This window comes from Pocillopora verrucosa, chromosome 8 (assembly GCF_036669915.1).
Source record: "Pocillopora verrucosa isolate sample1 chromosome 8, ASM3666991v2, whole genome shotgun sequence".
Lineage (NCBI taxonomy): Eukaryota > Metazoa > Cnidaria > Anthozoa > Scleractinia > Pocilloporidae > Pocillopora > Pocillopora verrucosa.
This window is the reverse complement of record NC_089319.1, coordinates 10,747,145-10,771,928: the sequence shown is the minus strand read 5'-3', so window position 1 is coordinate 10,771,928 and position 24,784 is coordinate 10,747,145. Positions and strand designations below refer to the sequence as shown.

Genomic DNA, 24,784 nt, shown 5'->3' with positions numbered 1-24,784 from the left:
TGCACGCAACTCAAAAAGATCTGACTGTTTTGCGACAAAGACATGAATTATCTGCCTTGTGGTTCAAATTTATATTCATCGAGCTACACCCTTCTGGAAACTCCAACAGCTAGATAACGATCTCAGCTTATTTCATAATCTTTACAAAAATTTCATTTAGCATAGTCTTCTTTTTTTCCAACCTAGAAATCTAATTTTAAAACTGGAAAAGTTTCGTGAGAATACCCTTTTTCCCATACAGGTCTGAGAATATGAACCGGTATCCTTGGTCACATTGACACTGTTCCAATATAATACAAGTTGCCATGTCTTGCCGGCAACACGCTGCGTCGTATGCAAGCTAAGTGGGATTTTCCATTACAAACGCTGTAGTTTTTTCCCTCTACCCTCCAAATTATAAATGAAACTTTTCCTTTCCAGTTGCTGTATACTGATTTATTGTAAATCAGAGAAGATAATTTGGTCCTGCATCACAACAACATTCGCCGGCTGCCAAGTATTTGTATTATTCCTCATTTACTTTCCCCTCGTTGAGCTCTAAGAACTCGCCGTATAACGGTTATTGAAAGCAGATGCACGGACAGAGACGGGACAATGTTATTTACTTCTGGAAGCGAAAGGGGTGGTTGGCAAAGCTTACCGCGTTTTCGCTCTATCAGCGTGAAATTACGGGCGTAACGCTACAGCTGCTACAAAAACATTACGCAACAAGTTTACAGTTTTATGGCGTTTCATAAAGTAGGAAAAGAAGAAGACAATGCTAGATAAGTCACAACGAAAATCAACGCCTGTTTTAGGAAGCAGAAGCGACAAAGAGAGACAAAAGGAATGCCTTTCAATGCGTTCCTGTTTCTCTCATTCATTGTTCGCTGGTTCTTGTCGGGGACGTGGGCTTAGGTCTAATAATACACTATATAGCGGCTATTGAAAACAGTTGCACTGACAGAGACGAAAAAAAACTAAATTACTTCTGGATGCGACAGGGGCCGTTACCGTAGCCTACCGCGATTTCGCTCTATCAGCGAGAAATTAAGGGTGCAACGCTACAGTGGCAACAAAAACATAACGCTACAATCTGACAGTTTCATGGCGTTCCACAAAAAAGGAAAACAAAAAAAAAAATCACCGCCAGACAAGTTAAAACGAAAATCAACGCCTGTTTCAGGAAGTAGAAGCGATGATTGAAAAGAGACACAAAAGGAATGCCTTTCACTGCTTTCCTGTTTATCATAATACACCTTGACCTCTTTTATAATGGTGTACGTCAATGACACCTAAAAGCTTAGAAATTACACTGAAAGTTCCGATAATAACACCCGCAATGGCTGACAAAACGAAACACAATGAGCAATTCCTCACGTTTTTTCAGTCTTTAATTTGCAGATATTTTCGTTAAATTGCCATTCAGACGGACTTTTTAGTCAAAGGTAGGCCTTTTCACAGCTCATAAAAATTAAGTATTCGAGCAAAAAACGAACACATCCTATCAAGAATTATTCAGAATTTCGCAAATTAACGAAATAGCAGCACTTAACGGCTGAGAGCTTTTTCAACACAATTCAAACATGCTAAAAAAGGATGTGGTTTGTCATCGGGTTGGAATACAATAGTAATAAAAATCATAATGGTTTTACAAAATTGAAAGCACTTACAACCCAGCGGTTGGCGAATTTGACCCAGATTACGGTGGGTCAAGGTCACTTTTTGATTACTTGCCCTTCAAATGAGAAAGTTTAGACTGCAACTGGTCTGTTAACGATTCTATTTCGGCGTGCCATTTGCCACACATTAACCAAACAAATGCGAATGAAAGATCAAATGTACACACATTGCAGGCTTTTAGAGCCTTTCGACAGCTTTCACTTTTTTTTATTACTTTTATATTTCGTCCGAAAATCAAATATAATTTCTCCATAAGTTAAACTGATTACTTCAATCAGAATCAATCGGGTCTTTTCAACGACCTAATACAAGTAAACCATCCTTAATAAATTTGTCGCCATAAACATTTTCTAATATATGAACTGTCACAGAGATTAGGATTCTTCTAGGATTTTCAAAATCGATTCTCAACATTTAATAGTCTTTACAGAGGAACATAATAGCGAGTGAAATGAGTCTCAGTGAGATAATGGCAGCAGCTTTCAATTTCAGTATTCCTTGGCAAGTGAGATGCGGTGTCCAACATCTCGCTAAAATAAAGTTTAACTTTGAAGATAACTTAAGGAACGCATGATTCTTCTGCGTACGAGTCGTAAAATTGTGTTTATGTAAATTATGAAATTTCACCAAGACATACATTTGTGCCACTCAGTTCCTCTCAACAGTCACCATCATGTTCAGGCGTTATACACTGAATCAAAGATAGTAAAATCCTAAAACATTCCGTGCTGTGGAAAAGGTGAGGCACCAAGTCCTATCTTTGACGCTGACTCAAAACACACACGCCGCTGGCTCAGAAAGTTGGCTTATGGTGACGTCAAGTTTGATGACTTCAACGTCGTTGTAGACCACACCAGGCTAGGTCGACGGATTTGGGTGAATTTTCGATACAACAAAGAGCTCACCACTTGTGTTTTGCATTCAATAACAAGTTATATATGGACGAAGTTTCGAAAACTTGAAGTGTCTTTATCTTCTGGCCGAGATCGCAAGGAGGGAATTTTCATGATCTTTTAAATCAGGTATAGTGCGATATGTAGAGCGCATTCAAGACGTCAAGACGTGTTCGACGCGAATTTTTAACAGAAAGAGTCTGTATTTAATGAATGTATTTAACATTTTTAACATCAGAGACTTCAGTTTCCAGCCTAAGTCAATCATTGCTTTCAATGAGAATCTTTCGCGACTCAGGCTAAAACGTGGCAAAAAAGGTATCAATGTTTCGACTTCATCCGAAAGTGAGTCGAGTTCTTAACGAATTATCATAGAGTTCTAAGTGCATTCAGTTAGCGGTGCAGTTCCTTCATCGCATTCCATGCGAGTCGTTCACGATCCATCACAAACAAAAGATCAAAGAATGTTTCGACGCACAGGTATCAGTCAGCGGTCGTAGATTTTACTGACCATGACCTGTTCTTGACTCTCACAGCCAATACCAACCAACACAGAAAAACTGACCAATCACTTTTATTAATCCACTCTTGACTCCCGATGGTCAACTCCTCACCATACATTGAAGTTAAAAACACACAACTCAGGTTGTATGACGCTATTCACAGGCACACAGCTCGACGAGAGCCTTTTTGAAGCCTTGAAGAGGAGGCAAAGAGCAACATCACAAAGACTCCCAAATATTTCCTGCGCGCCATAAATCCCTTCTTTTTTATACTTCAATAAATAGTGCAGGAGTCGAATGTCTCACCAAGTCATCTCGTAATCAAGACGTTGAATATTTGGGTTATTCTGGTTCTCTTTCAGTATCTTGATCGTAAAACTTAGCTTTAAGAGTCGGAATTTTTTAAGTGGCAACCTGAAAGTCATTGACTATTTCCGTTTTTCTTCAAAGTACAGTACATGTATTGTACAACAGAGATGACACTCGCTGGATTAACTTTAAACGTGAGCAATCCACGGCATACATACTCCAAAACAAGCATTGACTGTTACCTTGTATCATTCTCCGCCAACAGAGGCACATGGCCCCAGCTAATGCATGAGAGTCAAAAGTCCAGACAGCTGTTAGTGACCATGGACTGGCACGAGAGGGACCCAGGCTTCCCTCGATGTGAATCTTCCTGTGTCCTATTCGCTGTTTCTGAAAGTTCTGGAGGAAGGTGAAGTTTCTAAGGAAACATAAAAAGAAAAATGTTTAATCGTGCTCAGTTCACATTATTTAATCATCACAGAACGAAATAGAGCTCGATCCTTTAGTTTCCAAGATCTGATTGTGAATTCTCCCCTCTGGCTGCTAGACATTTCCTTGTAAATTTGTTGCGAGAATTTGGTTTTAAATCAAGAAAACAACTTCTTCCTGATAAGTTAGAGTATTTTCATTGCCTGTTTTCTGGATAATGTATGCACAGCATAAAGAGAAGTTACATGTCAATCACTTCTTGGGGTTAAAGGATTAACTTATCGATAAGGCACGGTGAACCACATACTAAAATACGCAAAATGCAACTTCTTTGAAAGAGAAGAGGCTCAAAACAATTGAATAAGTAGCTAATGATGTACATCATCGGCTAGGAAACCAAAAAGTAAAGCCCTGGCATTAACAGGAGTCCCGAGCGTGTCTACGAGAGGTAATTTTCACATTAGTGTATCAATGAATAAAACTACCTTTCTGTTCTTCTCTCAACAGGGAGAAGAAGCTTTAGGCAAGAAGAGATGTTTGCTCTTCCTCCGTGCTTGTAGGAGCGCACCATAAAGAAACTCACTCAAAACGACCAAACACTTGAAGAACCGCACGAAAAAAGAAAACATAAACAAACTTCAAGAACTCTATTAAAGACCTACCTCGATATCATCTGCTTTCGCCTCAATTTAAAGCGAGGTCGAAGGAATCAGGCACGTGACAAACGAGGGAGTTTACGCGAGGCAGGCGAACAATATGAAAGAGACCTGTAATTCAAAAGATGTCAATTTATCAAACTAAATAAACTCCACTTTAACTCAAGAGGTGCATTGATTTTACATCAGAAGCGTTATGAAGTTATAAGCTTCTGATCATATTCCCAGCCGCGTGCTAGTTGACTTCAATACAATATTTTCCATGATTTGCCTCAAAAGGACATTCGTTTTGCAGTTTCGTGTACAAACAAGTTTCCCTCCAATATACACTGTTACACCTTTCCTCGTGCATGGTTTACTTGCCCTCACAAGGACAAACAACTGTTTTCGCTATCAGGCTCTAATATCTTACAATGCCGTACACCCTTTGAGCACTAAAGGTGACTAGCATCTAATTTCTCCTTACAATGGCACCCTTGATTCGACATTAAGGTCACAAGAATAAAGGAAACGATCATCACCTAAAGAAGCTCCTGGAACTGTTAAACAAATTCTCCTTGATCAGCACCTTTGGAAATGTATAGATCACAGTAATGGAGATATACATACTGCTGTTAGATTGTAGAGGGCGAAAGATAACTATTCAAGGATACCTCGGTTACCATCCGCTACTTCCATCGCGCTGTCGAAAATTAATAAAAAAAAGAGCGCACCGGGAATCTTTGTAAACTGGGTTCGTTTCATTATCATACACCAGCAAATTACTCCAGATTTGACCACCGTGTCACAAAGTCTCTCTACTCTCGCCGAGTGAGGGCTGGGTCCTACGGGGTTATTATCAAATGCACTGATATCGTTTATTTGGAAATAATTTTCTTAAGAGATCGGTTGTCCTCTAGGATTCCACCCTTCATTTTCCCTGTAAGATTAATTAATGTTCGTCACTGGTTAAAATGTCCAAAGTGCCGGATTTCACCTGTGCTGTTTCTGCGGCACGAAAGAATAAGAATGGAACTCTAGTAAGCGTCATCTTAAGGAGGGTTTTCCTTAAAGTCCCTCGGAATTAACTTCCCATTCACGGGCCTGGGGAACACAATTTCAGTCATTTACGCATCTTCTAGCCTTGATATGACGTATGACGTTGTGTTCGGGACCTCCCTCTCATAAGAGTTTTTAAGGCGCACTGTGTCCTTTTATGAATACATATCTTACAGGAACAATCTGTAATTATTATTCTGCAGACATCATTTTACAAAAAGGTTAGATTTTGTTGGTGTTTTTGTTGTTTTTTGTTCTCTGCTTCCTGAAACAGGTTGGGTAGGAACATTAACAAAGCAGACTGCCAAAGCAGAGGCGGAGTGTGGCACGTAACTGGAACAAAAATCTGTTCATGGTGGGGCTTATTTCATGCCGAAGTGTTGCTCTTCTCCCCACAGTGGCGAGCCAAGACCATTGAGAACTATTCTGAGAATTGTTCGTTCTCAAGCTGAGAAAAATAAAAAAGATCGGCTTATGTCCCTTTACGTTCTCATGACGCCTGTCAACACAATAACATCCAATTATCTCCAGCCCCATGGAGTGTCTGCCCTCCCGCATTGAGGCCACTAGTCCTTGGAATTGTATTTTAATTTTCAATGCACTGCCTCGAAAAACAAAAAACAGACTGTTTTCATTTAATACAGAAAACTACCGGAAATTTCCAGTTGTCCTTGCAAAGGCAAGTAAGGGATCAACTCGGGAATAGCATTGGAATCTGGAGAACCCCTTTGGAATTTACAGCAGACATGCCTGTTGTCCAAGCCGTGCATTTCTATCATTAGAAAATCTTTAGTTTTGATTTTCAGACAAAACTGTAAGATAATTTCTTGTCTACACAAGCCTGCATCTCTGGCAGGTTACCTCCTCTAAGTCCTGTCTCAAGAGGTTCTCCCTGCCTTTGCACAAAGTTTTCTTCTCACCCACTCCTATCTTATAATCAAACTGTTGTCACATCCTAGAAAGTAAATCTTGAATATGGAAGTTTGGTAAAAATTTAGTGATACACACGTCAGATAGGTTTAACAAACAGCAATTGATTGCCATTGAGAATCCCCTTTATCAGCAGTTGTAAATCCTCCTTCCTTGATTGCAGAATTTATCGTGAGATAAGCATTCTGTAAACATTATTCTCACTCAATCTAATAAAGTGAATGAGGACACTTACATTTAGTTCAATTACAACAAAGCTCATGGTAGGTTCTAAAGCTGGTTGGTATTTTAAAAATGTTATCAGAACTTGTTCAGTTGACTTTAAGTAAAAATATCTTAAAAACGATGTGCTAAAAAGTTTTTAAGAACTTCTGAAGCCTATACTATCAATAGTTAACCCACATTCTGGTATGTGAACTTATATGTTTGCTTTAAAAACACCCAGGTTCTCAGTTATGGTGTAAACCACAGGGTCAGATAATTTAAGCTCAAAAATTTGAGCATTTATGCCTTTAGGGAATCACCCCTGAAAACCATGCATGAGCCAAATCATATGCTCAAACTTGTCATTATACTTTATTTCATAATTCAAAATAATACCTTTTAAGAGCCTTTCACTCTCCCCCTCCCTCTTGCCCTCTGCCCCGCACCCCTCCCTGCGAATTCCCTACTGCAAACTATTAAAACTTGCCAAAGTTCCAGAACCCAACATTTTACTGGATCAATTTCTACAGTGCAAGCAAGAAAAGCAAGCGCACTGTTGACAGTGCGCAGATACGGAATTTATCTCTTGTTGAATGTAAAGGAAAGTTAGACCACATTGCCTTTTGCCATCTTATGCCTGATTTTCTAACGTTAATCTGGCAAACTTTATCTGAACCCAGTCACCAGGTTCAACTTTATGATATCTTCTCATTTTCAGAAGCATTTTTGAGCAGACTAATATCAACTGAAAGAAGTTTTATCCCACTTACTTTACTTCCTTTACTCTGTGCAACTGAGACAACGGTGGCCATTTCAACTGGTCACAAACGACGACGTTTTGCATAGGAATAGAGCTTAGCTTAGTTTCATCCATAACTCTGTTCAATATCAATGTAGTGGACCAAATGAACAGATGATTGGGGGGCCATGACTGTGGATGAAAAAGGAAAAAAGTGGAAACCATGTGAAAAATACTTGAAGTTTGTGATACTATCGAGGCTGCTGGTTCATATGGGCATGCAAATATCAGAAAATTATCTGGTCTCTACGCAGACTTCTCTGGCTAAATGATTGATCTTTCAATACAATAGGTGAGTGTAAAAAGACAGTCTACAATAAATCCTACTGAAGTCACCCACTCCTCTCTCCCCGTTTCAACCCTCAATTAAAAAAATAAACCAAAGTTGGTGGTATTTGTTTTTTTAATGTTCTTCTTTCACCTTGCAGCCGGAGTAGCCACATTTTCCAGACTAAACGGTTGTTATGAATTGATTGAGAACTTCCAAATTTTTAAGGACTTTGTCAAGGAACATTATTATTTTCATGGTGGTTTACTATTTTTTCCACTCATTTCCGTAAATTTTTTTTAAAAATCAAAAAAAACCCCCCAACAAAAAATTTCCCCCCCCCCCCCACCAAATTGTCAAATTGCAGGAAGTATAGAAAGACATAACCCAAGCCCAGATTAGGAACTGACGTCAAACTTGGTTTGATTCTGATATCTGCCAAGCAATCTTCAGAGACTGAATTGGTGAAGCACTATCTCTGGTTCTCTACACTATAAGTTTTTATATCAACTTGTTGTGGAAGATCCTGAAGTAAAGAAGGAAAAAATCAACAGTCCAACATGTTTCATTTTCTTTTTTATTACCTCACATTGCACTGGACGACTCTTTAGTTGAGTTGACGAGATGCAGCCAGTTCCTGAATTTCAAAATATGACAAAACCCTATCTCCAAAGACGCCCCCCTCACAACTCTATCAAGGATCCATTCCTGGAATATTTATGATATAGCTGCGGTGTAATGATACTTTCAATTCTATAATATAAACAGGTACAGAAACCTTTTCTTTAGTCCCATGAGTCTCAATGATTTTACTTCTCATTTCCTCAAGAGGACTAGCCAAAAGATTTACTAGGAGTAAAATGCTTCCAAGTTTTTGTCCTATTGATATATAATTATCATCAACGTTTCTTCTTTAATTATTTTACTTTGCGGATAATCGTTACAAATAGAGTGCAATGTTATTTTGAGGTTGGAACTTTGAAAAAATTGGAGTCATACACCCCCACAATGTCAGCACCCTTTATTAAACTAGTGTCCCACTAACCCGTTAGAAAATCAATATTAGGCATCATGGGAGCTTATTTGATGTTTTAAAAAATAGGATAAAACTAGTCTAAAGCGGCCATGTCCTCTGCTTCTCTCTTAGGTAGAAATCTTTATAAGCATTAACCTAAGTTATGGAAAACAGAGATGGTTACTTCACTTCAAAATATCATGGGTTTCTCTGGTTCAGCAGATGCCAGGAATATTGAATGACCAGATATCACTCCTTCAGCCAGAAAATACTTTGAAAGTTGTCGGGCATAGGAACTATAAGTGTCTTCCTCTAAAGAGAAGAAAAAAAATTGCTAAATATTTAAGAAACAGAGAAAGTAAACAGACAATTTTAATCTCAAAAGTTTAATAAAAGCAGACACCCAAATGACTTTGAACCTGATAAAACAGTCAGTTTCATACAACTACAGATTCCCAAAATATAATGTCATTTGTTAATCGGTGATTTAACATTTGTGGTTGGGCTCTGACCATATTCCAGAGTACTATTCATCTTGTCCGAAAATCCAAGATAGACATTAAAAGTGTCCAAAGAAAGAATTTATATTTCAAATGAAAATTCCCCTTATTCTGATTTTTCTTCTTTTTGTTGTATTAAATGCAAGATATCTTTTTTTGTAAAATGCAACAGTTGTTATTTGGCATTACAATTACTACAGAGTGATCTGAGAACTGGAAGGGTAAAATATTCAGTTAAATAATGGTTTGTAATCAATAAGACTCTTAAGTCTGTGTACTAATTGCTTTCTTAGCTATGATTAAAAAAGACCACCACACATCAAGGCAACTGCTCCTTAGGGAAGCCTGTGAAATGGGATGCATGTCAGCACACATTCGAATTCAAGGGTGACAAATGAGACAGAGGCAAAAAGGTGCTGCTTTGGGGCTCACGAATTCATAAATAAAGTTAGCTTACTTGCTTAAACTAACAATCTGTTCTTATCGAATACCTGGTCAAGAACTACCAGGAATTAAAGTTGAAATCAGCTGATTGATTGATTAATTTAAAGCTGTTATGTTATTTTCCGAATAATTTACCCAGAAAATTAGTCAAGCGGACAAGATGGCGTATAAGAAATAATATAGGAGGAAACAGACCTAAAATACCTACCAACCATAAAAACGGTGCCTACGGCAATTCCACCCCCTGGAAAAATGATTTTAATTAATCACGATTAGCCAGGAATGCCAAGACTGTGAAAACTGAAAAACTAAACACAAAAACGTTTACCAGTCCGCAATAGACTGAGTCAGTGAGTCTCACCTATAACGTTATCCATAGATGGAACTCCAGAAGATACTAGAAGTTGATTATTATGAAGAGAAGGCCTTGTTCCTGGGGGATAAATAGCACGACCTCGCGTACTCTTTTTCTTGAAACTGGTCGCCATTTTGAATTTTTGGGGCTCTGTATGTGAAGAGTTTTTTGTCGCTTATAGAGGCCACTGACCAAAAATCACGCCAGCGATGGCCAAATTATACCCAGCCACCCCATCCATCCATGCTCATGAAATCAAATAAGTCATTTTCATTTGGTTAAAGATAGAGCACTTCTGTTGTTCGAACCACACAAACTAGTAGCCATTTACTTTACAAAACAAGTATATTTTCTTTCTTTGACGCAGGACCAGAAGGAAAAACCTCTTTTCAGGCGGCGAACAAATATCATTTTGCCTCTCCCCTCCCTCCCCAACTACAATATTTTAATGACGTCATGGACGTTTCGCGCCAAAGTTGAGAATCTTATGTCCAATTAGAAGAAGCCTTTTAAGAAAATTATACAAAAACGACAGCTTGTACAGTAACCAATCAATTTTTACGTTAGTTTGATTGTCTGGCTTTCGTTACCGGAGAACTGGTGACTAAGTGTAACACTTGTTCGTCACGTCAGGCAGTTGTGTTGGGAACGTCGTTGTTTTAAAAGGCTAAGAAGCTTTTTCCGGCCGAAATTTTGTTGCTGGCTAACACAGCCATGAGTACAAATGGAGCTGCCGATAGATACTCCAATCATACTCTTGAAAAGGTGGCGAGAACCAAAGCAACGATTGAAAGTTTCTACGCAAACTTGATCACTCAACACCAAGAGAGACAGAACAGGTCTGATCGCAAATCATATCCTTGGTGTAAATTAGTGTTTTTTGGTGTCCCAACTTCGTCGAGTTTAGTACATTCATGGCAGAAATACATCCCATGGCCAGAAGTTTGCTGTGTAAAAACAGATTCACGAAATTTGTGGCCTTGAAGTAATTATTGGTTTTCTTGTTTTAGATGGAAAGTCTTGGAAATGAATATGGAACAACAAGGGTTGACAGAAGAAGAGGTGAGTTGGTAGGGTATTTCCTGTAATATGTTTTAAGTTTTGACACATTCGGAGCATTTAGTAGCTTTCGTTGCAGTGCTTCAAGTTTTGTCTACTTTACGAATTAATGAATGGCGATGACTTGCTATCGAAACTTCACAACGTACAGGAAACCCGAGTTGAATTAGATTAGTAGTTGTTGCTGACATGAAATCAAATTGTTACTTTTAATAGAGAAGCCGAGTATTACTATTCTGTAAATTAAAATTGCAACGAATGGCGAGTATTTTCGTTTGGAAAATAATCGAAGATATCCGAACGTTTACGAGGGTTCGTTTAAAATGTTGCATTGTATCTAAGTAGACTAAGGTTTTTTGCCCCGAATATTTACTTAAGGCTGACATGTGTTTTGACTTTATCCAATTTTGAGCTGTTTAATTTTCGACCTTGATAGTACAACAGCAGTTTAAAAGACATTTAGGATATTAGAGGATTTTAACCGCAAACAAACTTGAGAAAGCTCGTGTCGTAATATCGCCAGCTTAGCGGAAAATTAATTCGCAAAGTTTTTGCATACATATCAGACCGAGTCATGTAAATTTTCCCTAACGATTGAAAGACACAGCATGAAGGCCAAGCTGCGAAATAAAACAGATTTTCTCTGGTTTGAAAAACAAGGTTTGGACGTCATTATATTTCGTCAAAAAAATCACCATCAACATCACGAATACTATAATTAATTTCGCCATCAATAATTATTGAAGTGTCATCGACTTGAACGTGACGACATAAACTTTTACATCGTCGATTGATGAACTGTATGTTGCCTTTGGTTTTGCTTTTGACGTATATCATTTTTTTTATGTTGTACATTTAGTATCTCTGTATATAAGTTTTTTCAAGGGAGAAAGGATTTGGACTAGTTATGAGAAGGTTAGGAAATGATTTTTCTGTGGAATAGCCTCTAGTCTAAAACACCTGTGTAGATTTTGCTCCTCAAGTGACAAGTAGCCTTATTTGTTTCCCGAAACAAAAAGAAACAAAAATAAGAGAAACAAATGAGCATTTTAGTTATCTCCCACTGTTATGGTTTCAGACCATCAATATAACCTATGTTTCATTGTTTTGCACCAGCAATATAGCCGAGGTGATGTCATATTTGAAGCATTACTTGTCTTTGCAAGGGTTCACACACCTATACTCTTAACCCTTTACACCCCAACATTAATATTCATATTCTCTGCACTGTTCTCCTTCTATTTCCTATGGTAATGACAAGGAGAATTTGTTTGATGATCAGGAGCTTCTCAAATTGGTGATCATTTCCTTAATTCTTGTGACCTTTATATTTGATTCAAGGGTGAAACTGTTAGGAGAAACTACATGCCAGTCACTCTCAAGAAATAAAGTGTTAAAGGAATCACTGTCTGTTGGTGTAACCCTATTTATTTACTACAGGGTTAGATAAGTAGCAGAAAGTAAAAAAGTCAGTTTCCTGTGGCACAGCTCTATTTTTTTCAATAGGCCTTGAGAATGTTTACATTGGAATAGCTAATTTTATCCCTAAGGTATGATTTCATGGTGTGGACTGATGAATTTTAATAGGAAAACACTGAAATCAAAGATCACCCACATTTAAATTAGAAAGTGGCAAAGATTAATGAAAAACTTTGTGCATAGAGGCCTGGGGTGAATTTTTGACAAGTGAGGTCACTGTGCATAAGAGCTACCAACATTTCACAGCAAATAAACAAGAGACCTTTTAAATAATAAAGTTTTTCAGGGGATAAGAGTCTTTAAGCAGTTGTGGATAAGCAGCTTGTTAAGAGGGAGTTGTAGCTCTCAGATGTCTGTACTTAAAGGAAGTAAGGCTCGATGATGAGCCACTGATCGAGAGAAGAGCCCGATTATATACACCTCCCCAGAAGAGTTACATGTACAGGTAGGGTGGGAGAGTAACTCCGGTCCCAGGGTTGTTTCTATGTTTTGTTAATGAATTTCACATTTCCCCTTACATGTCCAGGGTTGTTATGAGGAAGTATTGTAGCCACTCTGTTATAAAAAAATATGGCAGCATGAGAACAGGGAAAACTAACTGGAGCAAAATCAATATGCCTTTAAAAATGAATAATAGCCTAGGCCATCAAAATTTAACTTTAGGATTCTGTTTAGTGGTGAGAGAATTTTCTGCCCACTGATGCTAAATTAACACCCTGGTTGCAAGATAACAGTAAGGTTTTCCTTGGAAGGGGAAAAAGATCAAGAAGTGAATGGTCTGTTGGTCTGTTCCTAAGCTGCATTAATAAACAGATCAAGATGAGATAGAACTTACTGAACAAGTCAGCCCTGTTATGAATAAGTGCTACATCACAGAAAAAAAATCAGCTGTATTAAGTACAGGTGCTACAGAAGCAAAGAGAGGAGATATACTCCAACCTTTTTATTACCAAAATCTCATGAGTATTTGTCCTTACTGTCTGCCATATAATTTTAATGATGTTAGTTTGGAGAATTGGGTATTGGATCAACCAATAATCCCCTAGTTGTTATTTGTTTTTTATTCTCATTACTGGCCTGCATGATATTGTATAATTTAACATGATAGTATTAAAAGGAGAAATTCTATTTTGGTCACTCATGGGAGTTATAAAAGGTTAACCAAGCTATCTTTAAGCTATAGGAGATATGGTAACCCTTCTAGGCATTGTAAGGGTTACTGTTTATCCTTGTAAGAAGAATCTACAAAAAGGTAAACAGAGAGGGTATTTTTCTTAGTTCTCATTGAAGCTTTCAAACTTAATGAAACAGAGGTATTGGTATTTTGACCTAGAGGAATCTTTGGGGAATTATTCCTTGGATTTTATTCATTTTCCTTTTAGAAAAAAGAATCAAGAAGCCATCTTGCAAAGAAGGAAACAGAGTTTTTGAGACTGAAAAGATCAAGAATTGGGAAAGAAGATTTTGATTCCTTAAAGGTGGTTGGACGTGGTGCTTTTGGCGAGGTGAGAATATATATTAGTCTACTATTGCCTTAAAATTTTGAAGCCGTCACCTCCGCAATCTTGTAACATGGATATGAGCTTGTAACCACATTATAAATTTTTTATTCTTTTTTTGTGTCTGGTCTCAAACTGTTGCTTAAATGTTACTCAGCAAAACCTAGTTTTCACTTGTGTGGTAACTTGGAGATGTAGTTAGTAAAACCAAAAAAATAATTTTATTGACAACATTAAAAAATTTGATGTTTCAACCTCTCCAAGATCATTTTCAAGTTCTAGTAAAATCTAAAAAAATTGAAAAAATCAGCCAAAAAATTAATATAATAATTTTCAAAAAACTGACTAGAATGTAAAAAGTATTAAGATGTGTAAAATTGTATGATTACAAACAATTCAAACATTTGAATTTAAAAGAATAGTCTAGAAATAATAGTCTAAAAATAATAACTTTTTTGTAAACATGCTATTCCTATGTTGTATCTAATTTTTATGGTTTTTTTTATACTGTACTAGAACTTGAATATGACCTTGTTCCTTTTTATCACTAATTTTTATTACAAAATCTATATCAAATAAACTTCTTTTTAAGATCTACCAGATAGTACCAAATTTGAATGGCTCACTGAGGTGTCTTTTTCCTTTTGTTATTCACAATATTTCCTAGAAAGTGTAAAAGTATTCAAACTAGCTCAATTTTATTCCCCTTTGTTTCAGGGTGATTCATATGCTAACAAACAAAAAACACAGAGAGATAAGAATTATTCAAAACTTCAATCAAAAACATAGTTTTTCACTTATTTTAAAAAAATGGATGGTAACTTAGAAATCAAATCTAACTCAGGTTTTTTTCATCTGGCAACAATTATCACCACGTAATCTACACAAAGTGGTTTTTAAATTTTCTCTGAAACACATCATGATTGTGATGTAAAAATATGTTCATTTATGTAGATATGTGGTAATGTGTGCATATGTCTGAGAAAAATGATGATCATGTACTTTGTATTTGACTGTTTAAAACTGTTGGAATCATGTATTCCTGGTAGGTACGTTTAGTTCAAAAGCATGACACAGGCCATGTATATGCAATGAAGATCTTGCGAAAAGAAGACATGCTCGAAAAGGAACAGGTAAATTACAAAGTAAAACCTAATCTTATTATCTTCAATGTCTGGAAAAAAGTTGAGTAGTATATATAACCCCACTGTTTTTTTGTTTTGTTTTTTGTTTCGTTACTGTCAGAAGAGCTCTGGTAAATCTGTGACATAAACAAAATCCTCATGTTAATATATACCTTTTCCAAACCTGATATGGTTTGTATTGTGTAGTTTAATGTAGGTTGCTCATAGAAAAAGATATGTGAAGTCTGCACTTGTGTTTTTTGTTAGTCAAGAAAGAGCATTCATCTGGTAATTCTCTGATATAACCCAAACTCCTCTAAAATACCTTTCCAAACTTGATCTGTTTTACACCATGTGTTTTAATGTAGGTTGCTCATGCCCGCGCAGAGAGAGACATTCTTGCTGAGGCAGAAAATCCTTGGGTTGTGAAGATGTTCTACTCGTTCCAGGATGGACATTATCTGTATTTAGTGATGGAGTTTCTTCCAGGTGGTAAGCACATGACCTTTGTCTACAAGAGAGTTGGTCTCCCATTGCTCTGACCTTGTAGATTATTTTGATAAAGTTTATTTTCCTTGGCTTTGGTGAGGTTTGAAAATCATATACATGTACTGGCAAACAGCTGCCTTCTAGAAGCCATTCTTGGGCTGTAGAACATGTTAATGCTTGAACTAGTTACTTTTCTCACCTTTAAGATGATTTTTCTTGTAGGTGATCTTATGACGATGCTCATGAAAAAAGACACTTTTACTGAAGATGAGACACGATTCTACATAGCAGAATCAGTTCTTGCAATAAATTCCATTCACCAAGTTGGATTTATTCATAGGTTAGGAGCACTAGACTTGTTATTAAAACTTTGTTAATTGTGTTTTTTATTGTTGCTTGGTTTTTATACTTGTTGTACCTATAAGGGTAGAATTATTGTGAATTCATTGAATTAGATGTTATTTAAATCTGCAGATGTCTGACTAATGCACTGATTATTATGACAGTTAACTGATTTAATATTTTTTTCACAAACACCATTTTGTTCTTTACAGGGATATTAAACCTGACAATTTGCTGTTAGATAGCAAAGTATGTACATCTTTCAGTTACTTTTTCAAACTAAGACTTAAATTTTTTTGTTCCTTCAAATGAAGATTCAAATGACCTTTTCTAAATAATCCAACCATCAGATTGTAGACAAAAAGAACTATACTGCATTTTCTTTAAAAGCTTTCAGATCTGAAACCAGCTTTAAACAACCCTGTTCTGGTAGACTGTCAACTTGTCAAAGGAGAGAAGAAATGTGGGCAGCTAATTTTCTAAGTGTGAGGCAAAGAATTAAATTGAATTATACTTTTATTTTCATAGGGACACATCAAATTAGCAGATTTTGGTCTTTGTACTGGTCTCAAGAAAGCACACAGAACAGAATTTTACAGAGAAATTTTACCAAGTGATATGAAAGATTTCTGTAAGTAAAAAGTGCCATTTAAGGTATTTAAAGAAAAGTAAAAAGTTCACAGTTTATGAATCATCCAGAAAAGGGTAAGGAAGTTGTTATCCCCAAAGAAATTGCATAATGAATGGTTCTGGTCAACCAGGGAAATTTTCAACAGTTACTGTTAGTAGTAATTACATATTGTTATGTGTTACTTGTTGCTGGAAAGTCCATGTAGTAAAAACATGTGACTGAGGTGCTGAAAATGCTGAATTTGTTAATCTAATTTTCCTTCTACAACTTTTCTTCTTTCTTCTCCCTGTGTTTCTCTGAAATCATTTTTAATTTACAGTTGTGAGTTTTCCCACACACATAACATTTAGTGAATGTGGTAAACCCAAACTGAAAATGAAGTTACATGCTGTACATCCTTCCTTTAGCATCAGCTGAACCATTAGATACAAAAGGCAGAGCAGCAACATGGAAGAAAAACAGGAGGCAGCTGGTAAGTTCTTAACTTGAAATAAATTGTTTCTCAGAACAAGAAGGTTGACAAGTTGATGATATTGATAAATAAATGAGCTTTAAAATTCAAGCTGAGGTGTCCATCAAAACCTTTTATACATTGATGTTTAATGGCTTTTACCAAGAAGTTAAACATCTGACTGTGAAGTTTGATCATCTGAGTGAGGGTAGCCATGAAAAGGGCTGTCATTGGTGATTGGGACAAGTTTATTGACAACCAGAGAGAGAAGCATAACCAGAATTTATCCGTTGACTGCTTATTAATCCTGCTCAGGTTGTCAAAATGTCTGTCACGGTACCATCTGTCACTGACATTGTCAAATGTAATATTGTTCACTCAAGGTGGGGTAAAAAATGACTTTTTACTTCTCGAAGAATCCTGTGATTCACTTGTGGATCACACAGATGTTAAAGTGGTTCCAGAGCCAAATTCTGTTGGGAGTTATCATCAGTGAAATGCTTCTGTTTAGGTTTCAAATTGTTGGTAAATTTCAGTCACAATCACTTTTGGAACTAACCTCTCTCAGACAATCATACCACATAATCAAATGCCATTAGACATAAAGAAGGTACCTCAAAGTTTTACTAGCAGCAATAATAAATTAGTTTCGTCTTGATTTATAATGAATATTTACTATCAATGATATCTTTTGAAAATTGTCAGATTTTTGATAGTAATGCAGCTATTTTAAACATCATTATTTTATTAAAGACATTGTTATTTTTATCTAACTTTGAACAATTCAATTTGCAAGTTAAACTTGGATAAGTGATCAGTTTTACTTGCTGCAAGTGCATTCATGGATTGATCATAAGTTTAGAAAGCTCATAAAATGTTAAAAAATTCAATTGACAGGCATATTCTACAGTGGGAACTCCAGATTACATTGCCCCAGAAGTGTTTCATCAGACAGGTTATAATAAAAGCTGTGACTGGTGGTCATTAGGAGTGATCATGTATGAAATGCTAATAGGTATGGTATGAGAAATATAGAAAATTTTTAATAATTTGTAGTTTTTGTATGACTCAGCTTGGGATGCATAAAAAAAACTAAGAAGTGAGCAAAGCAAACAAGTTAGTTTTTGATGCATTGCAATAAGTGAATAAATTTATCATTCAAGCACTTTCCAAGGTATGATGTTTTTATTTCATTCATACTAAGGGTTTTTTTCTTACTGACCAACACATCTTAAAGACTGGACGCCATTTTTTGCCCTCCACTGTGAAGCACTATCGTTCATGTCTCTATGTATAAAATAAGTATGAATGTGTTAAATAAATTATCATGATATTTCATATTTCCAACCCAGCATCTCAACACTCTCCCTCTAACCTTATCTTTCATTCCTCACTCCTTATCTTTCATTCCTCACTCCTTATCTTCCAACCTTTGTCTTTTCCCCCATTCCTCTGACATCATAATTGTTATTTTGATCCTGTGGCTGGTAAATTATGTTTGCATTGAGTTCTTTCACACCGTTACAACTGGAAGCCAGACCACCACACCTCATAACCAAAACAAAATATAGATTTATTTTGTTGTTGTTATGTTTAATTTTTTTTGTATTTGTTTCATGATGTTATTTCAGGCTACCCACCATTTTGCTCAGAAAGTCCACAAGGTGAGCATTAAATTGTTTTCTTGTTGTTGTGACCTCACCTAACTCTGTTCTTGGGTATTTATTGAATGTCTTAAGACTGACAGTATTGTACCACCCTGCTTTAATGAACCTGATTTATTTGCAGCCTTTATTTGCAAGGGTATAGCCCATAAGGTGTGTAAAATAGAATACCATGAAATTTGTTTGGAGTGGGTCCTGTTTAGGTGAAAACACTGTGTTAAGCTGACATCAGCCTAAATGCCGTTCTTTTTTCCCACATTTATTACAATTGGAAACTTGCAATCAGTAGATACATGGATTAGTGGACATAGCTGCATGGTTGTCACTCTAGCTGTGATTTTCTGTGATTTTAGAAACATACAAAAAGGTTATGAACTGGAAAGAAACGCTGATCTTTCCACCTGAGATGCCCATTTCAGATAATGCAAGAGGTTTAATTGAAAGGTATGTATTTTGATGTTTTTACAACACTATAAAGTCAGTGTTGAAGGTAATCCAGAGCTGAATTCGTTTGTTTTTGCTTTACAATGCTCTGTGATTGGTTTATAAAACTTGCAGCCCTTTCTCAGCCAATTGGAAAAAGACCTTTTCATTCTCCAGGTCAAAGTATCAATTCTCTGCACTGTCTGCTGAACATTGCTCATCATTTTCACTGTAATATTTTTGTTTTGAAATTTGAACGATATTCCCCCAGTCAATATTTTCTCTCTCCTCACCACCCTTCTTGTACTGTAAGGAGAAATCACTATTTTGTCACTCTTGGGAGTGAAAGGGATAAATTCAATTATTACTCAGCCACTTGCATTTTCTTGAGGTTAAGTCAGTTAAATTGTAGTTACGTGGAGTTTTATGTGCTCCTTGGGATACTTTTGTTCTTACCATTTGGCCACTTCAATTAGTATCCATTTCTTTTGAGTCTAAATTCAATTCAAGTGAGGAGGCTCCAAGATATTGTTTGATATCAACCTATTGTAAGTTTGCAACTGTAGAAAAGCCTGTTGGCTTTACTGAATAATTGTCAGCCAGAGATCCAGCCAGCTTTTTTATCAAATTTGCGCTTTGTAACAACTCTGTTAGAGTTATTTATTTGATATGACAGATATCATTTGCTTTTTTTGGTAAATTAGAAAAGAATAGTTGTGCCAATGATAATTGTCTGAGGCCAATGAGTTGTTATTTTTTATTGAATGAGAATATCACTTAAATTTAGATTATGATTTCGGTTGTGTTGCTGTCCATAATTTTTTGTATTTAAAACTATTCTAAACCATTCTACAAATTCTCTTTTAATGCTTGCCTTTTCAGATGGTGCTGTGATCCAGATAAAAGGCTCAGTAACATAGATGAAATAAAAGCTCACCCATTTTTTTGTGATGTAGATTGGCAAAATATCAGGTAACTTATTTCATTTTTGTACAATGATGTATTCATTTCAATTTCTCTGAGATTTTAACAATCACATGGATTGCTGAAAAGACCAAAAATACTCATCCTTCATTTTAAAATATTGAAATTTTTATCACTAGTATGTGTAAATTGATGTTTAAATTTTCTTGGTTTAAAATGTTCAAATTTCGTTCGATTTTCATTTTATAGTGGTTCAGGTCAAAAATAGGAAATCAAACTGTGTTATAAATCTTAAAACATGAAGAAAATTTGAACCCCAACATAATGTAATTTATAATGAACCTGTGGTAGTAGAGGAACAGAACAAAGCTCAGGATCTTCAACTGCAACATAAAAATACATTAATTCAAATACAAATCAATTAGAGGAAGAGGTAATGGATTGACCACACCTTGAGGGAACATACTGACTGTGTTACAAGGAAAGCCTTGAAATGGATTCCCCTCGGCAAACAGAAAAGGGAATGCCCAAAAAACACTTGTGGGTGATGTTTAGGCTGAGACGAAGAATTGGGGCCGCACCTGGACCACACTCAAAAGACTAACCTAGGACAGGAGGAGGTGAAGGAGGGAGATCATTGTTGGCTTATGCTCCAGGAGGAGATAAGGGCATAACTACTAATAACTGCTATGTTAGAAGATTGCAAGATACTGGCTGTTTATGTCTACAGCACCAAAGTGCTAGCTCTATTATACCATTTTATCTATACTGACTACCCATTAAAATTGATTATGAGTTGATTGATAATAGAATGAATTTTCCTATCTACAGGGATAGACCTGCAGCCATTCCAATACATGTGAAATCCATTGATGACACATCTAATTTTGATGAATTCCCGGAATCAGAACTGGATTCAAGTACTGAAATGTTTTGATTTTTGAATCTACAGTAGTTACATTAATTTAAAAAAATAATAATATTAAATTCTTTGAACTAACATCATAAGAATTTTATGATTGACAGTAAGGAGAATTACAAATTTGATCTGGGAGTTAAAGGGTTAAGGTGTTCCTCAGGGCAAAAAAGTTATCAAACAGTTTTTTTTAAACAAACTTTCCTTAAATGTTCCCTACCATTTACCAATGTTGGTTTCAAAAAATACAACAAAAAGGATAGGTCACCATGCTTGTTTAATACATATGACGGGCCAAACTTACCCCATTCATGCTTGTACTTGCACCAATCATGCTTGTCATTTTATTGGTTTCCAGTTGGTGGAGGTAAGGGTGTTAAAAGGAACATTTGAAAAAGAGTTAATAAGCAGAAAGTCCTAAGGGAATGGACCAGTTTGATTAATAATTTGTGGGAAAATCAGGCAATTTTAAGTATGGAGACTTACATCCATTCAGTAATAAGCGAGGAATTTAGACTAAACTGGTCTTTGTAGTGTTAATTGTGCATTTGGCAGCCTACTTTGGGTTCACACAATTTACATGTAGGACTATGTACTCTGTATGCAACTAAAATCTCTATCAGTTTGACACAGGAAATGACATGCAAAATGCTTTATTCCTTTTCAGACTGGTTCAGAGACACAAAGTCAGATGCGGCAGGTAGTAAAGACTGGGTTTTCCTAAACTACACATTCAAGAGATTCGAAGGACTCACTCAACGAGGTGTTAAGGTTCCACTGCTATGAACAGCATCTTGTAAAACATATTTTCCTGCATACGTGATCTTTTTTATCTATCTAGGTGTAAATCTGAAGATGATACTTATGAAGAACATTTGTCAGCAAATTTTTTAATTCATAAGTTTGCACAAGACATGAGGGCTTAATGAGAACCACAAGAGTTCATTTAGATGCCAGGAAAGAAAATGTAATTCTTCATTCTTGCAGATTACATCTGTAATTGTCATTAATTTACATATTTCTTACACATTCATGCGACAGTCAACTAACACAAATGCTGGTTGCAGTTCATAAGTGCATTGTTGACTGCAGTTTGGCCTCATTAACATTAATGTTGTGAAAATTGCAGCTTGAAAATTTTAAAATTCCCCAGGTGCAGCTACTCTGCAGCTATCTCTGATAGTAATGTTCTTTCTCTTTTAAATCTGGGAAATTTGGTGGATAATGTATGACTTATGTTGCTTGTGGTTTACTACTGGTGAAGTCTACAGTTTTTTGCCTGTTTTTTCAGTTGAACATCTTTAAATATGTAGTACCATGCTCTCTCTCCCTTTGTGGTATGACTTTGTACACTGATTACTCAGAACATATCAGAAAATCCTGGTTAAATCTCTCCCCCTTCACTCCTCAGGTCTGCTGGAGTGTAGACAATAGTACAATTATTCTTCTGTTAGTCAGTAATTAGATGCTAATATGCCTCATTTGTGAATGCTGTTATATTTATTTTTTTAGACCCTGCCCTCTCCTTAAGAGATATGCAATGAGTCTTTCTCCCCCCCCCCCCCCCAACCTCAATCCCTCAAAATGTTTTGTCAGCAGAGGGCTCTTAACCAGGATATTGTGGTAGATGATTTGCCTTTAGGCAGCTTTTCATTACAATTCTTATCTGTGGTTATAAATATTGTAACCTTCATAAAAGGCTGGAGAGGTTGTAATCTTTTATGAATATCAATAGCTATCTTTTGATATTATCTAGTGGTTAACTGACAGAAGATTTCATAAAAATTTGATGCCGCGCTTAAGAGCTAATAAAAGAAAACATGCTAGAAGCTATTTTTGTTAGTTCGAATTTGACCATTTCCAAAGTACTGTTTTCAAGGTTTAAATTACAGTATGTTTCATATTCAATTGGGGTAAAATAATTTAATGAAAAATAGTCATTAATTAAAACTAAATTGGCAGTAAGTAGAGTTATATAATAATTCAAGGTAATAAAAACATCAGCCACTTCCATGTACATTAGGGTAAACCAAGTTTAAAACCCAAATCTTTACATATGTCGTGGTCTTTTAGATTTGATGGCACAGAATTTTTGTACAGGCATGAATCATTGTTCCAACTATGGAATATGGTTTTTCGATGTTAAATCAGCTGGACAGTTAAGTGATAGTGGAAACTTTGTTAGAAAATAATTGTGCATTTCAATTGCAATATTTGTACAGAAGGTCAATAAGCAATTCACATGCATCTTCAACAATGCAACTGTAGTGTAAATAGAAATAATAGAAAAACAGGCTCACAGAGAACATTTCAGTGGAACACTTGACTTCAGAATGAAGCTGATTGGGTTCCTAGGTGTCATTAAGTAATCATTCCATTTTGATACTCAAGTACATGTATTCAACTTAGCAGTGTTGTAGCCAAACTTTGTAATTCCTGGGTCCAGTTGTGTAAAGGCTGGATAACACTATCCAATGGATAAGTGTTAACAAAATGTACTGTGCTATACACCAGATGGAGATTTATCCAGTGGATAACATTGTCCATGTTTCGCACAATAGGGGCCAGGTGTATGGTTAGAGTTTCCAAGAAAAGCCAGTTACCAGCAGTCTACCACTGCCTCAAGACCTCTAACTGACGTTTGTTCATCCTGTGAGCAAACCTTAGTGTTTGAGTTTTGCTTTACATCACAGCTGTCTATTGCACCATCAACAGCAGCTTATTAATAAAGGTATTGAAACCCCATGTAAAGTTACAACTAAGTTCTTTCAATATCATGGGGTGAGTGGAGTCGTGATTTATGACAAGTTTAACAATGCTCTTAGTATGAAAACCATACATGTACGCAAGAAATAATTTAATTTGTGGATTAAAACTATCAGTTGTAACAGTATTAAAAGATGTAATGCAATAATGTCTGTCAATTTTGTTAATAATTAACATATCTTAAATCTAGCCAGAGTACTGTTTGAACTATCAATGTGTTTAGGTGAGAGTGAGTTTGACAAATAAAATAACAACAGTTTGCAATCTTGAGTGTTACCAATAATATCTACTAATTGAATGAGTGGGAGGGCTGAATGGGAAATTATTTGGCTCAAAGTTTTGACATACAGATCAAGTTCAGTGAGGTCTCTGTCTCATGACTGAGAGCCAAATATTTTCCCATCCAGCCTACCCATACTCATTTGTCAAAAAGCATTTTATCATATGGCCACTAATTTTTGAAACAAGCACAGATGAAAATATTCTAGAGTAAAAACTTTTCCTTTTTTCTTCGAATCAGAACAAGAAACTCATAATTCTTTGAGAAGCATGACTCTTAATCTCATTTTCTTTATTCTGAGTTGAAGTCCATAATTTCAATTCATGTTCTTGGCAAATGAAAAAGAGCTGTCTTAGCTTCCACAACTCTTTTAAGCCCCTACACACATCACCTTTCACTCTGGTATTCTATAGGTTTGTAAATTCTAGGTTATTTGGGTCATTTTATACTGAGAAGTAATACCCTGTTCACATCAAAGCTTAAACATGATTAATCTTGTTTTAATCAACTAGTTTTAGTAAACTACCTGTCCACACTGCAGGCGCATGTAGCCAAACATGTTTAAAACCATGTTTAAAAAACTATGTTTAATGAAACTTGTTTAAATTGGTGTGAACAGGGCATAAGTTGTACTGGTGTTTGGCCTGGTAACCTACAACTCCTCCTGTCTTCTTCAAAGTTATGATACCACCAAAGAAACATGACCAAAGAATTAAGAAGATAATTAACCCT

At 36.1% G+C, this 24,784-nt stretch overlaps 2 protein-coding genes across 2 annotated transcripts; one reads left to right on the top strand and one right to left on the bottom strand.

Annotated features, from left to right (window-relative positions):
* Window positions 1-1,586: 1,586 nt before the first annotated feature.
* LOC131776268 (elongator complex protein 4) lies at window positions 1,587-10,144 on the bottom strand. Its single transcript, XM_066170562.1, is given in 19 exon segments — window positions 1,587-3,785; window positions 4,434-4,492; window positions 4,495-4,563; window positions 5,164-5,221; window positions 5,224-5,256; window positions 5,259-5,276; window positions 5,763-5,804; window positions 5,806-5,861; window positions 5,864-5,932; window positions 6,515-6,589; window positions 6,592-6,629; window positions 7,400-7,434; window positions 7,436-7,555; window positions 8,102-8,128; window positions 8,130-8,169; window positions 8,171-8,217; window positions 8,891-9,018; window positions 9,859-9,894; window positions 10,012-10,144. Coding segments are annotated over 19 exon segments (1,200 nt in total). The 5' UTR covers window positions 10,139-10,144; the 3' UTR covers window positions 1,587-3,662.
* A 471-nt stretch (window positions 10,145-10,615) lies between these two features.
* On the top strand, window positions 10,616-24,036 carry LOC131776266 (serine/threonine-protein kinase 38-like). Its single transcript, XM_059092432.2, has 15 exons — window positions 10,616-10,844; window positions 11,016-11,067; window positions 13,926-14,048; window positions 15,092-15,175; window positions 15,535-15,658; window positions 15,878-15,995; window positions 16,210-16,246; window positions 16,526-16,628; window positions 17,036-17,100; window positions 17,977-18,094; window positions 18,711-18,743; window positions 19,097-19,187; window positions 20,049-20,138; window positions 20,922-21,010; window positions 21,674-24,036. The coding sequence occupies exons 1-15, from the start codon at window positions 10,720-10,722 to the stop codon at window positions 21,790-21,792; spliced, it is 1,371 nt and encodes a 456-aa protein (XP_058948415.1). The 5' UTR covers window positions 10,616-10,719; the 3' UTR covers window positions 21,793-24,036.
* The last annotated feature ends 748 nt before the right edge of the window (window positions 24,037-24,784 follow it).

What these genes read in the sequence shown, in the direction of transcription:
- LOC131776266 (XM_059092432.2), top strand. Translation starts at nt 10,720, where the DNA reads ATGAGTACAAATGGAGCTGCCGATAGATACTCCAATCATACTCTTGAA. An exon ending in GATGGAGTTTCTTCCAGGTG is followed by an intron (nt 15,659 to 15,877) that starts GTAAGCACATGA and finishes TTTTTCTTGTAG; the next exon opens with GTGATCTTATGACGATGCTC. An exon ending in ATTTGCTGTTAGATAGCAAA is followed by an intron (nt 16,247 to 16,525) that starts GTATGTACATCT and finishes TTATTTTCATAG; the next exon opens with GGACACATCAAATTAGCAGA.